We start from the raw sequence: 15,551 nt of genomic DNA on the forward strand, positions 1-15,551 counted from the left end.
TCCGGCATTTTCAGAAGGACAACTTCAAATCACATACTGGCCGAATAAGCAGAGTGTGGGGGTGCTTGATTGGCCTGCCTGCAGTCCTGACCATCTCCAATTGAGAATGTGTGGTGCATTATGAAGCGCACAATACGGCAACAAAGACCCTGCACAATTGTGCAGCTGAAGACCTGCATAATGGATGAATGGGGGAAAATTCGAATTTTTAAACTTAACAAACTTGTGTCTTCAGTGCCTAAATGCTTAAGTGTTATTAGAAGAATAGTGATGTTTCACAATGGTAAACACTCGACTGTCCCAACTTATTTGGAGTGTGTTGCAGTCATCTGATTTGAAATTACTGTACTTAAAAAACAAACAAAAAAACAATGAAATTCACAAGGTAAAGCATCATATAATGTGTAGTTCTAGCGCTTTCAATATAGCAAAGGGTGAATATAATTTACAAATTACTCCTTTTTGTTTTTAATTAGCATTTTTCATCCTGTCCCATCTTTTTTGGAATTGGGGTTGTAATTACACATGCAATTACAACAATGACTAAAGGTATGCTCTCCCTCTCCAAAGCATCCAGGCATGAGTAACGAGATCTCATTCAGTTCCATTCTGTGTCATTTGTGCCATCATTGAGTCTGTGTCATGTACTTGGCGCCATCCACTGGTAGCCATATGTAATTAGAGTGAACAATCCTCTCTGCCCATATTTGGATGACTTCCACCTCTGGTTGCAACAATCTAAATCCTAACACGATTGGTTTAGCATTCCATTACGCTGGACAATGTACTACATCATTTCCGATGAAGTCATCTGATTCAGGAAAGCTAACATGTTTTTAGCCAGATTGCACATTATGTGCTGTGTGCACATTGTGCTTCATGTGGATTATATAATGATCTATGCATCCGATTACAAAGATAATCCCCTCCTCTAAGTAATGGTATGTGATATTTTATGTTCTGTTTATTTTACATGACATTATAAGCAAATACACGGCATATAAGCAACACCTGTTTACATGTAACATTTATGTCAAAAATGTACTTGGCTATTACTCGCTATATTTTTGTGTTTGAGTAAAACAAATGGCTGGTTGTATTCTACTCTTTGAGAGCTTTCCAACGACATATGACACATGGCTATTTGATCAGTTTGATGTTTTTACCGATTACAATAATATGTGCATTGCAAAATTATTAATACATTATCAAAACAGAACACTTCTGATTTGTCCGCAAATTTTAAAGCACTTGTTCAGTTTTGTTCATAATGACTACATGAATTTTAAAGTACAGCTTCTAAGCTATAAAACGCTACCTATTTTGTGTTGGTCAAGACTGCAGTTATTTATATTTTGATAATTATTCTTTCTCGGACAGCCTGAGCTCTGCCTGCAGCTATATCCTTCTCCAAAATGTGCTGGAACTGAAGATATGTGCACTAATTCCTGAACACGAAAGTGTTTTCACTCACATCAGGATATGTTTTTTAGTGGATAAAGTGATATTTAGCATATTACATTTGATACTTTAGAGAATTGCGATTATGGCCGTCTTTTGACAGTGCCTCACCTGAGTGGGTAGATGACATGAAGCGATGGCCCAAGGTAAGTAACGTTAATATAATTAACTACTTCAAGTTGTTATGACAGCCAACAACTGCATAAGTTGAGCCTGAACTCATTTTTACTCCAATTAACACTTAAAAAGGGTACTGTTCTCTGTCTGGATCGCTTATTTTTAATTTAAGTTTTTACATTGCTTCTTTTGGAGACCAGAACCAGAAAACATTCCGGCGGCAATAAGAATCATCAAGACGGCACCCAGTGGTTAGTCAGGAAAACTATAGTTTTTCTGACACAAAAAAACATGTTGCTAAGCTTTTTATTCTATTTGGTGATGAGGCTAGTAAAAATGTCAGCAACTAATGGCCCAATCGGGGCAGCAGAAAAAAAATAAAATTGTGTTGAGCCCTTTAGTTGGAAAAATTAGAAAAGCAAACAGTGCTGAAGGTCTTTTTAAGTTATTCTGCAAAACTTTTATTGAACAAAAGTATTTCAATTCTCACCACACTGTCTTTAATACAGTACCATAATGCATATATGCACCATATCTTATATATATATAAATATATGTATATATAGATATATAGATATATGTATATATATGTGGAAAGAAGAATTCAATAACATTGCTCAATAACATTCAGACAGCCTTAACAAAAGAAGCTGAAAACCCCTTGACCAACACTCTTATTGGCAAACAGACAGTAATATGACAAAAGTAAATAAAATCATATTTTTTTGTATTATTACTCTTAAATTAGTGTTCACAACCAACTATGTGTTACTGAGAGCAGATAAGATGCATTTTGGTGAGGTGCAATAAGACATCAACAGTAGCAGAACTGGAAGTGGGTGGCACATTTGGTTGAACGGACACACATTCAAACTCTCGCCTGGGCCACAGAAACTACTCTTTCTTAGAAGCTCTATTTGCCCCTTTCTATTCTTCCTGTCATAACAGAGGCATTCATCTTCCTTTATGAAGCACCCCGACTCTGAAGAAACCCTGAATTGACTCGGATTCAAGAGAAATACCTGGAAAGCTGAATATGTTCACAATGTTAGAGCAGAGAAGTCCAAACAGTGTCTCCACGAATGCTGGACGGACTTTTAGATGCAAAAACAGTCCGTGTAAAGGCCCGTAAGATGGGAGAGCACAGCTTTATTTCAGGATCAAACCTTAAAAGTCATCCTAACTATACGTTTTAAATTAGATTCAGACCATGTTATGTGATAGGCAGCTGAAGTGTGGACATACATGGAGAAGATGCGTGGCTGACAGACGAGCTCTCTGAAAGGAGACATACCATCTGTTAGGATTAAAATCACACTCCTCATTCTACACATGGTCACTTTCTCTAAAGGTTCAAGATTAAGACATGCACATGAATCTGTTCTCCACTGCTAATTCAGTACAAGAGTTACAAATGTGACCATCCTCTTAAAGTGGATCACCTACCATTTGGGGTCTTTGAGTGTGCAGAGAAAGGTAAAAAAAAAAATGTATACCAGTATAAAATGGGTTGAGGTCATTGATTAACACTGTTTTACCAGCAACAGGAAGAGCCAAAGAACTGCTGGCCAGAGGCCGAGAAAGTTCTACAGATGTCGCTTAGTGAAGATGGCAATATATCCTGTACCAAAACCTCGAAAATGTCTGTAATCACTTTTTAAAAACATGACATACATGTATCAAGTAGCCAGAAGGATATCTCTGTTTAAAAGAATGATGAGTTGTTACTGCTTTCTACAAGAGTGAAGGTAACATAGGTCTCTGGAACGTCCAAGAATCCTTAAAGTTCTCGGAAAAGGAGGTTCCATCTTCTCCATCACTCAAGGCTTCAGTAAAGTCCCAAGGAAGAGAGGCAGAGTGTGCAGGATAAGAGAGAAAATGGATAGAGGAGAAATGGACAGAGAGGGAAGAGGTAACGACTGTTGAAAAAGCACTGAGTTCAGGCGAGAGGCTTGACAAGGTAGAGTTTGTCTCCTTGCTCACTTGTAAAGATGGGCGCTTTCTTGTAGTGCTCTACAAGCTCATCCATACTGCTAAAACGCCGTTGACCGATGCAATATACTCCATCCTGCAGCTGCACCTTAAAGTGCTTGTTCTTCCCCACTGCCTTCAACGAAATTGAGAAATCACTGGGCTGAAAAAAACAAAACAAAACAAATTGAGACATTGAGAGTTACATTGGTGGAACAGTGTTGTGCTGCTGCTTTCCATGTCTAAACACCAGATGGCAGCATTTACTCATCTAAATTAAGGACACCAAGTCCTGGAAACACAGCGGAGATATGAAAAACTAATGCTTGTCCACTTATTTTATGCAAATTCATAATTTATGCAAGTTCCTTCTTTCCTGATATCAAATACAATCCTAGGTCTAATATTCGATATCAGGCGTCTTCAATGTTTTTCAGGCTAAAGATCCCTTTGTGGAAAGAGGTGAGCAGGGACCCCCTATTACATATAATATCAAATTGAATGTTGCTTGTTTAAGTCTGGCAGTAACATGCATATAGTACCTTTTTAAAGTATTTTACATACTTTCTGATGCTTACACTGCAAATCTGTTAAAATAATGATTATTGATGTACAGAGTTCATTTTACTTGTAGAAGGGACAATGCAACATTTAGCTGATATTCTTAGCTGAACTAGCTTCTTAAATTTAGCTTTGGTTGAAGTTAATATAGTATATATTTTTTTTTTTACTTATATTTAAATTTTTCCCCACAAAATGTGGTTTGAAATCAAACAATAATTGGTGGACCACCGCAACACTGCCGTGGACCCTCCTGTTGAAGACCCCTCAATATTGTTGATGAGAAGTGCTATTTTTTAAATTTTTCATCTTAACAGGGTTATTTTCGTTAACTGAAATAAAATAAAAATGGCAAGGTAAATGAAAACTAAAACTAAACTAAAAGTAATAGTTTCTATTAGGGCTGTCGATTTAATGCATTAATTTAGTGCAATTAATTATATAAAAAAAATTAATGCAATTAATCATGTCCCCGGACAGTAATAAGGAACATTCCTTCCATATGAGCAATTCAAGCATGGAGTGCCACCTGTTTTCTCCAGGGGGCAGTAAGCGAAACTCGCTGTAAAGGCAACGCGCAGCTTGTACAGACACTGAACAAACCACACTTCCCGAGATCAGACAACACAAGATGAGAACACGTCTTGACACACTGACCTAAAAATGGTAGGATTATGACAAAACCGAGACACTCAAATAGTGGCCGTCTGACGCAGGTGTTCATTGGCACGTGCTTCGACAAGCCTTTATATTAAATCTCGGACTGATTGACAAATTTAATTGCTAAATGGATTGCTGTGAACTGTAGGCCAATGATAGGCTTATGTTCAATAATATGGAAATAAACAATATATTGCATTTTAAAGTCTCTTTTTGTATTGTCTTTTTTAATGCTTCACTTGTGTGCCAAAATAATGTAATGCATTTTAATTATCTGTATTATTATTATTTTTTATAATATATATAATTTTTATTTATAATTATTTAAATAACTATTTATAATTATTTAATCATTACATATTGAATTATTGTTATTTGAAAGGCTTTCTCTTTCTATTTATATATGCGATTCATTGCGATTAATCGGCATACCATATAATTAATTGGATTTTAAAAAAATGAATCGATTGACAGCCATAGTTTCTATAAATAACTGAAATAGAATAACAATGATCAAAAATAAATTGTTTTCATAATAATCGTGCATTCACTCATCACACAGCTGAATAATCGAGAATGATATAGCTGCAGGCAGAGCATCAAAAAGGGGAGGGAGCTCCAAACTGCCAGCAAATATACAGGGAGCCCCTAACATTAAACATGTGTGGAAGTGATGGCCCCTTTTGGAGTTGGTGCAACCCCCTTTTGGAGTAACCTTACCCTCTTAGGAGATTCCTCCCCCATTTGGAGATCTCTGGCCTGCAGCTATACCTACTTGGAATAATCTGACCTGTATGGCTGTGTAGCTAAAGACCTGCAGATTGCAATGTGGCATGTGTTGTGTGTAAGGTTAGCTGACACTGATACTGATATAGATGACAGTGACATGAATGATGGCTGGTTGGAAACGACAGAGCCCTATGTGGGATTAGTTTGAGTTTAATTATGAAACTGGATGAAGCAAATGCATTGTCATGACTAATCATGAGATTTGTGGAGTTTAAATTAAAGGAAAAATCTCACAAACCAGAAAGTGCATTTGCAAAGCAACCATCGTGAGTACAAATTAATCATGGCTGAAGGTGTGGAAAGGAAGAGAACCATCGATAATAATGAAGCCTGTGCTAGTAGCTTTTAACATGGGAAACATCAGAGTCTGATTTCATGTTTCCAAAGACTGAGGTTTGGGCAACAATTTCACATGAATATAAGAAACATGAAAACGCACTTGTAAATTTGTTTGTTGAGACTGTTATGTCCACTAGACTGTGTGGTTCAGCAGCGTTCAAAGCTTTTAATGCTGCCTTTGACAACAAGTTCATCGCTCCAAGCACTGCAGAAATGAATCTCATGATTGCACTACAAATGCAAACGGTAACTCATTGTGTAAAAGAAATGCTGAGAGTGTAGATGGACTGAAAAAACAGGTTTGACTGCTTCATTTTAGGGTAAATTTTGTTCTGTTGATTGCTAAACTATTACTAATAAAACTGAAACTAAAATATATAAAACAAAATAGAAATGTGTCCACAAAATAAAAACTAAACTGTAATTAGAAAAACCATTAATGAAACTTAAATGTATAGCAAATTTGAAAACAATATTAAAATAAAAACTAATTTGAAAAAGCAAAACTATAATAACCTTGCTTCTTAATCACAATTTCTTAATCCATGTTTACAAGAGCACAAAGCAACAAAAAAAAGCATAGTATGTCAAGGTGAACAGGACACTAATAAAAGTTTTGTGAAATGGCACGTTTGTACCTCTAGGATAAAGCTGCACAGTAGAGGCATATATACCACTATGGGAAGATGAATTCTGGAGTGCAAGTTTATGCAGCAATTTCCAAATTGGTCTGTGCCATGCTATCAATTCAATGGGTCCAGCAAGCAGATCCGCTCTGCACTATCCAGTGGGTCGCGCAGATAATTGGCCCACGCTGTACGGTTCAGTTGGGTGGTGCATTTTCTTCCCACTTTGACCCATATGGCTTCCTATACATTTCATAACTAAATAATGCAATGTGACAACGAGGAGAACTACTACAAGGGGTACTTTGGCATGCAGATGCAAATGTTAAAAAATAGTTCAACTTACCGATGACTCACTGTCTCGTATCAGAAAGTCCCCCTCCATTCCTCTCTCATTAAGTGCACACTCGGCTTGGTGCCGTGTCACATTACCATAGTACCAATCCTTTCCTGCAAATTTTCCTGTACGTGAGGGCCCTGTGTGGCTGATGTGAGGGGAACCATGACTTGGTCCCAGGCCCTTCACTGCTGGTCCATCATTGACCACCACTACATAGTTCTTGGGCACAAGGCCGACCATGCCGTGACTGTTTTTACACCTCCACCACTCTGGGTCATTCTCTGGCTTCTCTAAAACCTCCATAATCTCCCCTTTTTCAAAGTTCAGCTCTTCCTCTGTAACTGAGCTGAAGGGGTACAGAGTTTGGACCACATGGAGAACAGAGCTACCCGAGCCCCCTGGCCGGCCGTTAGCCATCGCTGCCCCTTGTCCCAATCTCAAGGACCGGAAGCCCCCCAATGTGTCCCCGAAGACCCCATCATTGTCTGCAAATCCCACCTCCTCTTGGACATAGTTGGATGGGAACCAACCGACACGGCCGGCATGGCTACCCCTCCACCAGCCATCGCTGCACTTCTCCATGACAACCACCCTCTCCCCTTTAATGAGGTTGAGTTCATCTTCCCGCTCCGCTGCATAAGAGAACTTTACAAGTGCAGGAATGTTCAGATCATAGATCCGCTCAGCTCCACCACCTCCACCTCCTCCTGCGCTTCCATTAGACTGGTACTCTGCCTCTGTGCTGGGTGTGGGAGAGGGATCACGGGCACTAGTCTTCCTTTTCGTTTTTCCCAGGCCTGAAAGGAACAGAGAGAGGCAGAACAGTAAAGAAGGGGAAAATCTGGGAATGTGTCTTCACATATCATTAAACCACTTAATCGTTATACCAATTAGTCTAACATTTCCAAGCAAATGCTTTTACCATCTGTTAAATACATCTTTAATATGCTTCGAGTTGCATGAATTAAACTGTCTCTTTATTATTATAGCGACCCAATGTTACATGAATTAAAAACACTTATTATAGAAACCTTACATATCTCAGGTCTTTCTAATGAACCACAGACTGCCAAGCAGCCCTGATGTCTTAAAACATTAAATTTTCTCTTACGAAAATACAGCACCAACACGTCCAGGCAAAAAGAGGCTAACTAACACATGGCTTTAGATCTGACTGTACAGGTGGTGCTAGAGGCCAAGTAACAAAGTAAACACTTGAGTCCCAGGGGTCCAGTGAGAACCATGAAAAAAACAGAGATTAGGGATTGAAGACTTTGAATTTCAGCTTTAAAGAGAGATACAGGATATGGGATTACTCTGATCCGGTAATCTAACAAAGGAACAAGTAACTTAAAAAAAAACTGACAAAAGTGAGAGCACAGAAATATGCATCTCACAAATACTCACATGCACACTAGTTTACTGGCAGCCTGATGTATATTGCACACTAAACTGTAAAGCACTGGTGAAAACCTAAAGCTCCAATCAGATTGCATGACTGCAACAACTTCTGGCTATCCGGATGCACCGGTCCACTGGAAACAAAGTCGTGTTTACAGTGCTTTTGAGGAAGAACTAATCATTGGATTTGCCAAAGTTTGTCAGGTTAATGGCATCAAGTATTCTGAGTTTTGTTTGAGTCTCTTAATAGCAAGTTAAGTAGATATCCACAAGCAGAACACTATACTCTGCTTTATTTTTAGAGTTGTACTTATTACTATGAATGGGCAGAAATTTTGATCACAAAATTTATGCACAATCTCTGCTATATTTTCGGTGTTCTGTACAACCGTTCACTTAGAATGTTGTAATATTATTTCATTTTATTTAATTCACAGTGGTCTATTATTGTGGTAGAATCCATTTAAAATAAACCTGCCTCTAAATAGCACCTAAAACCATGACAAACTGTGGTCTCTTTACATGTCAGTCAGGTGGGCTATTCTTGCCTAAGTGGGTGTTTCATGGCCAGAATAAGCTGCAATGTGGTTTGGCTATGCGCGACTAGCTCACAGGTAACACAGGAGATTGGTCTCTACTTATGTTCCTCCCTCCTCTACTGATCCCATGTGACTTTGTACAGGGCTTCAGAAGCTTCATGTGTGTGCAGAAAGAGAAAGTGTAGTGAGGTGTGGAAATTGAGCTAAGACCTGGCAACTCCTTGCAGACTCCATACCCCTGCTTTCTGTGAGCAACTCGAGCGCAATGGGTGTCCTAGGCAACGGGAGCAGTATGCTGGAGCTGCCTCCTCCTGATAAGACAGGGAGAGGTGGAAGGGGAGGACAAGAACAATGCACTAAAAGACCTCATACTGGCGTGATCTGACAGGAGAAAGAGAAGTCAATTTGGCAAGCAGTGACCCACAGAATAGCAGAGGCATGGGGATGCAAAAGAAAGTTTGATGCCTGCCACAATTCTCTAGGAGCCCATCAAATAAACTGCAAAGATTTCACAAATGCATGCATGCTTGCACACATGCATATACTCACAAACGACGCTTGCACGCAAGCAGCATGTCTCAGCACTAACAGATAATAGAAGACAAAAAAGAAGCCTGCTTTCAATCACTCCTCCTGGGTCCTTGACCACTAAAGTACACTTCACAGGAACTTCCTCTAGGGATGTCAGTCTCACACTACACTGCACATTAACCTGGAAATACCTCTGATAAAGGCTTTCTGAGGTGAGCATTAACCTGCTACCATCCCTGACTTCAAACTGAGATACAGTCCAGGTATCTTACACATCAAGGTAGCAATGGACATGAGCTCCCGAGTTCTCGGAAGGGACACTAATGATCAATGGTAAAAAAAAAAAAAAAAATCAATAATTGCGTGACTTTTCTCAACTTCAGAACATTCCACACAATCAACATCCAGAAACATCTTTCTGCAAAGACTAAATGGGGAATTTTTTTTTACATTTATTGTTTGGTTAAGGTGTAATTTTCAGCAGTACCTTGTGGTCCAGATTCGTCTGATATCAATTTGCAGCAACACTGTACATGGTAAATATCAGTCCAGGGAAGCAAGAGAGAGGATTGTGGACATTCACACAGGATGCATTCTTGTGTTCAAAAACAGTGAGATGGAGTGCAGCTGAATGGGACAGAACTCTCGAGATATGTTTTTAAAAGATGAACTGTTAAACTTAACATGGCATCTTAAAAAATTACTTTCACTGCTGAGGATTGTAAAAACAGCAAGCTATTATATAACGGCCAAAAACATCCACATAGACTAACCCACCCCCCACAGCTACTATCTGTCGAGTGCTCCAGTATACAAAATGAGCAACATGCTCATCCATATGATAAGGAGGAGTGACCTGGATTACAAAAGAGAACAGTGAACAGTCAATCTTCCAGTTTAAAGGGAGCTGACACTTTTACTTATGCTGGTACATGAAGAACATGTTGGCTGAGAGTGGCATGTATTTCAAAGGCTCGGGCTGACAGGGAATGAAAACAGCAACACAAACAGAACAAAGACCTTCTGGGAAATCTAGAAATAGAAGCACGTCCCACCACCAGGGACACATATGTGAGAGGAACGCCTGAGAAGGCTTACAAAAGGAAGATACTGAAGATAGAAAATCTCTGAAAACTGGGTATAAGTTGTCATTGTGGTGACACAATGTGAAAGTCCCAGAGAGAGATAAAGATGTTGACTTGAGCAGAGGACATGTGAAGAGCTGATCTGGTACATCTCAAGTGACAAAAACATGCCAAACTAAACTACTACGGAAGTATTACAATGATGAAAACTCCCTGATGACCAATACAACACAACGGCCTGCATATTCATGCACTATTACACAAAGGTATTCACACAACAGCACATACACAAACTTTTCTTCTCCCTCCTTCATTAACACATCAACCTCTACACCTACTGTCTTCTGTCCAATATTGAGTTGACTTGTTAACATAAGATTATCCAACCATCACATATATAATAATGGTGCTCCCCTATTATTATGCTTTCCATTAAGCACCATAGCACAATATTACAGAATAACCTTTAATTCAATTAACTCTCCATCTTGAAATGTAAACCACAGTAAACCTGTTGGCTTGATAAACTATTCTTTAAGACCTGCCTCTTTTAGGGAAAAATAATAGCCACTTTTCCAATATCAGGCCAGTGCGAGCCAGGCCTATCAACTGGTCAGCCAGGGCCAATAGCCTCGGACCTCGAGCCGCAAGATCAAAATCGATCTGCGTTCCCACCATCAGGCCAATAGCCCCGCAGCATTGCCCTAAAACCTGCACTTAATACACCACCCTGGTGCAAACGTCACACACCCCCCCATTTTACAAGCAAGAGGGAAGCTCAAGCTGAGGTATAATGTTATCTAGTTGTCTAGAATATCGAGTTTATATCGTATGTAAACATTAGCTATCTAGCAAGATAGGTTCCCAACACAACATCCATGATCTTGTACCATGGACAATTCTTCCTTTGGGCACCGCTTTTTCCACTGTGCGTTTTAACATATTTGTAGTGTGCCCGAATTTTTTTTTTTTTCCTGAACCCGTACCATTGTGCTCTGGATAAACAACCTGGTAAGTTCGGCGATCTTGGTGCTGACCCTCTGACCGGACTCAGAGAAACTCTGCCCTTTGACACTGACCCCGCCTCAATCCCCAGTTGGCCTTTTTTGGCCCAAGGGTAATCAGCGGGTTAAAGACCATTGGCCGCTGGCCCGGGGAAGCCCCAAGAAGGCACGATGAAGCCCCGGAAGTAACAGTGGGAACGCAACTAGCCCTAGCATGCACTAGCATGCCCTCATTTGGCCCGACAGTAGAAACACGGATAATATTGCACATCAAGAATGTTTTCAGAGAGAGAGAGAGAGAGACTGTTCCTTTACAGCACATTTCAACATCTGCATGTCGCAGAGTTGAGCTTTTCAAAAAGAGGTGTTACCCTCAATAGCATCAGTTGAAGGAACAAGCTAAAATAAATTTATAAATACAAATAGCAAGATCTCATGATTGTTCAGTGTGAGAAGGCAAGAAATAAGTGTAGCCACAAAAGACATAACTAACTAGATTAATTTTAAATTAAACACCAGAGTAAACCACACTTGACTCAGTCACAGTAATGTTTTTTTAAAAAGCCATGTGGTCAGTTAGTGGTTCTATTGCACTAGTTATAATATGTAAAATTTTTAAGTCTTGGGGCCAGCCATTAGCCATCGCTGCCCCTTGCCCCAATCTCAAGGACCGGAAGCCCCCCAATGCGTCCCCGAAGACCCCATCATCAACATTTGAAACAGTGCATATTGGGATTTAGGTGGAATGTTTATTACTCGGCCCTGTGTAGTTACATTGTAACTGTAATCACAATCTGTTTTATTTTATTTTCTGACAAGATCAGGGATTTGCTCACTCTGGATAAGATGGGATGGTTTACTAAAATACTCCAATTCACAGTACAATTCTCAAGAGATGCAAATGAAATGATGGTAAGTGTGTGTGTGTGTGTGAATTTTGGAACTCAGAGGTGCCAAGATGAGGTGTGTGTGTACGACCCTCTGATCTTCAAAGAGTGACAGGTTTTGAGCTCAACAGGATGGAGTGCAGGTATCCGAGACAACCACCAATCAGAGGTCCCTTGTGGCCACGCTGTGGGAATTAATTCCCAATTAAGAATTTACTCAGAAGGAAAATGCCACATATTCATGACCCTCCTCCTGGAATACAATAGAACACTGCCCTGTAATCTTTTTTCCACATATTATAGTGGAATACTAATGTAACAGGACTCCAAATGATTGCAAATGAACCAAAGCAAAAATAACATAAGGTGGAATTACCCCTTTTAGGAAAGTTTGTGTCCTAAAGATGCTTACGAAGACCAACAGGATGGCCTTTGAAAACAGGATGCTGGACACCTTCGCTTTCTTTGTTCGCTATCTCAGACCTGGACGTTTTGCTGTGGATGGACAGATTAAATATGAATAGGATGTCTCATTTTAACACTTGTCTAACCTGCTACAACAACTGTCTTGGTATGTGCCAAGAATTCACACACAATTTACTCGCATACAGTGGAGCACAATGGAATTGAACCAGGTAAAATGTAACACCGTTTAAAAGCTGAACGATGACCTACTCCAATTTCATTGGCTGTCTCAGAGACTTGGGGGAAATGCCTTGCATTGAACAACTTCAAAAGCCATTAAGCCTCTCCGTGTCTCTATGCCTGCAGCAGAGGAAACATTATTGATTCACTGTTTCCTGTTGTTCAGAGCCCATTAACAAAATAACAAAATGTTGTTCAGAGCTCATTAACTAATAATAATCACATACATATAGGATGAACAAATGCACTGACAGAGCTAACCATGCTCTTATGTAGGCATAATAATTATTTTTGAATGGCATGAAGATTACAAAACACAAATATACATTGATCATTACAGTGAGGATGGTGTCTTGAATAAATCTGAATCCAATTAAAATCTGGTCTGCCGATGCAAAAAGCTTTCCATATTCTCTTTCCAAACATTCCAGGTTACATCCTCAACCAGCGGCAATTAATTTTTTTTCCTTGTCTGCAGAACCTGGAAATGGAAACACGCTGGCCTAGAACTCATGAGCAGGGCAGAAATTGGGATGCACTGGACCTAGAAATACATAAATCCTCACACACCTGTAGTGTCTTAACTAAATCTAGGTCTTGAGACATCCCATAAAACACCTGATGAAGAACTTGCACATAACTGATTTAGTCTGGTTGGGAAAAATATTAAATATCAAATTACTGTTTAAAAAGTAAGCAAGAAAACACAACAGTAAGTACAGCTAGTGGTCGACCGCTATGGGTTTTTTAATGGCCGATGCCGATATCCAGAGAGCAGGGTGGCCGATAGGCCGATACTATGCTGATATCCAACACAAGTTAATATAGTAAATAACAAATTTTACTAAAATAATTGATAAAAAAAAAAAATATATATATATATATAGTATAAACTCTTATTTAGCACTATATTTACACAAAACTAAAAAATAATATTTTATTTTAAATGGTAGATAGCAGATTTCTGTTTAGTCATCAAACTTTAGTGAAGACACATGAAGAAAGTGTTAATATATTAGGAAGAAGGAAATATCAGTACACACAGTAGTCCAGCAACCATGGATGGCATGTACGCATTAACAATCGCATTTTCTCAAACACAGAATCAAACCAATTGCACATACAGTGCATAGTGAATAAGACATTTACTTATAGCACACGTGAAGTGCTTTTACCTTGGGCTGCATCTGAAAACATAGGCAGCTGACTTGCTGCCTCTCTGCCTAATCAGTTAATGGCTTAACTGACAGCTGTTTTGAATGAATGGAACTCTTAAGGAAACTGGTCTCCGAACAGTTTGAAAAGAACCTTATTTTCATCCTACCTCCGTATACAGCCTCCGGAGGCAGCATTTTCCTGGTTTCGGACGCAGCCTTGAAGTTGCACTCACGCGCTCGTGCGGATCCAGCGCGTGCAGCAATTTCCTGATAGTTTAAATGGCCTGGATCGCCTGCTTGGATTGACACTTGGAGTGACCATCATGATTTGTGAATCAGAAGAACTTTTGATCCTGATCCTGAAGTTTTTGATTCTGACTGATGGAATACACGCTTTAGAGGAAGATATTAGATTAGCGCTAGACGGGAAGAAAACACTGGATTTTCGTGAGGTTCGTGAATTACATCTGTTTAAACGAGATTTCTGCATATTTGCAAATGGTATATAATACAAGTTTTATTGATATTTGCCTTTCTATCATTAGACAAGACAGTTAAAAGTTACAGGGAACTGTTGAGGAGAGAGAGGGAGAATGAAACAGGCGAGTACTTTAACATTATGAGCTCAAACACGTCTGCCTAATATGCGGACCGTTTAAATGACACTGTGTTGCACACCGGTCTTTTATTATAGTAGCACGATGGCACGTAACAACAAAACGAATCGTGACTGGTCGTTTACATGTCTCAGTCGCTTCACATGCAAGCAGGCGATTCTCAACGACCTCAAGAAACAAATCGGCCAAACGGGAAAAAGTAATGTCTGATAATTAAAAAAGTCAGAATATCGGCCAATTTATCATCTCGGCAATATATCGGCCGACCACAAAGTAAACACATCAACACATCATCTAGATAATGTAGTATGCAACCGAGAAAAACAATTCCCATGAGATTGTTGAAAAAGTTCACCTACAACATTCCCATGAATGATGACACATGGCGCCTCAGTGATAAATTCGATACCTGTTATAAAGGGTCATTGCGTAACACATGCAATCAATCACACTCAACTGGTTCAGTTGTTTCCTTGTGCATCTATGTTTGTTTATGTGGCGTAAAAGCTACAGTCCCAAGAGTCTTCCTTAGTGCCTTGAGATGACAGATTGAGTGTTTAAAAGGCATGAAGGTCTGGAGGCGAATAGGGGGAAGTAGGGAATAGCAACTGCGAGGGTGTTAAATACACGTCAGCACCTGCTGAAGGAGTACTAGGTCTAGATGTGCACAAGCTCTTCAGTATGGCACTCAGATTGAAATAACAACACAATTTAGATAATGACTCAACCAGTCGTGAGCAGAAATGTGCAGTATCAGACTGGTCTTCTTCAAAAAAGCTGAGGCTACAAGACTAAACTACATCAAAGTAGAAGAGAGCAGT

General features: G+C 39.5%; 1 protein-coding gene across 4 annotated transcripts in view; it reads right to left on the reverse strand.

Moving 5' to 3' along the window:
- Window positions 1-2,015: 2,015 nt before the first annotated feature.
- LOC127446787 (cytoplasmic protein NCK2-like) overlaps window positions 2,016-15,551 on the reverse strand; it is an 87,423-nt gene continuing 73,887 nt past the window's right edge. For all 4 annotated transcript variants that reach the window (XM_051707996.1, XM_051707998.1, XM_051707999.1 and 1 more), the window contains 2 exons: window positions 6,871-7,661; window positions 2,016-3,712 (listed from right to left, as the gene is read on the reverse strand). In XM_051707996.1, coding sequence (XP_051563956.1) covers window positions 3,518-3,712; window positions 6,871-7,661 — 986 coding nt within the window. In that variant the 3' untranslated portion in view covers window positions 2,016-3,517. The remainder of the gene's footprint in view (window positions 3,713-6,870; window positions 7,662-15,551) is intronic.

Source organism: Myxocyprinus asiaticus, chromosome 10, assembly GCF_019703515.2.
Source record: "Myxocyprinus asiaticus isolate MX2 ecotype Aquarium Trade chromosome 10, UBuf_Myxa_2, whole genome shotgun sequence".
Classification (NCBI taxonomy): Eukaryota; Metazoa; Chordata; class Actinopteri; order Cypriniformes; family Catostomidae; genus Myxocyprinus; species Myxocyprinus asiaticus.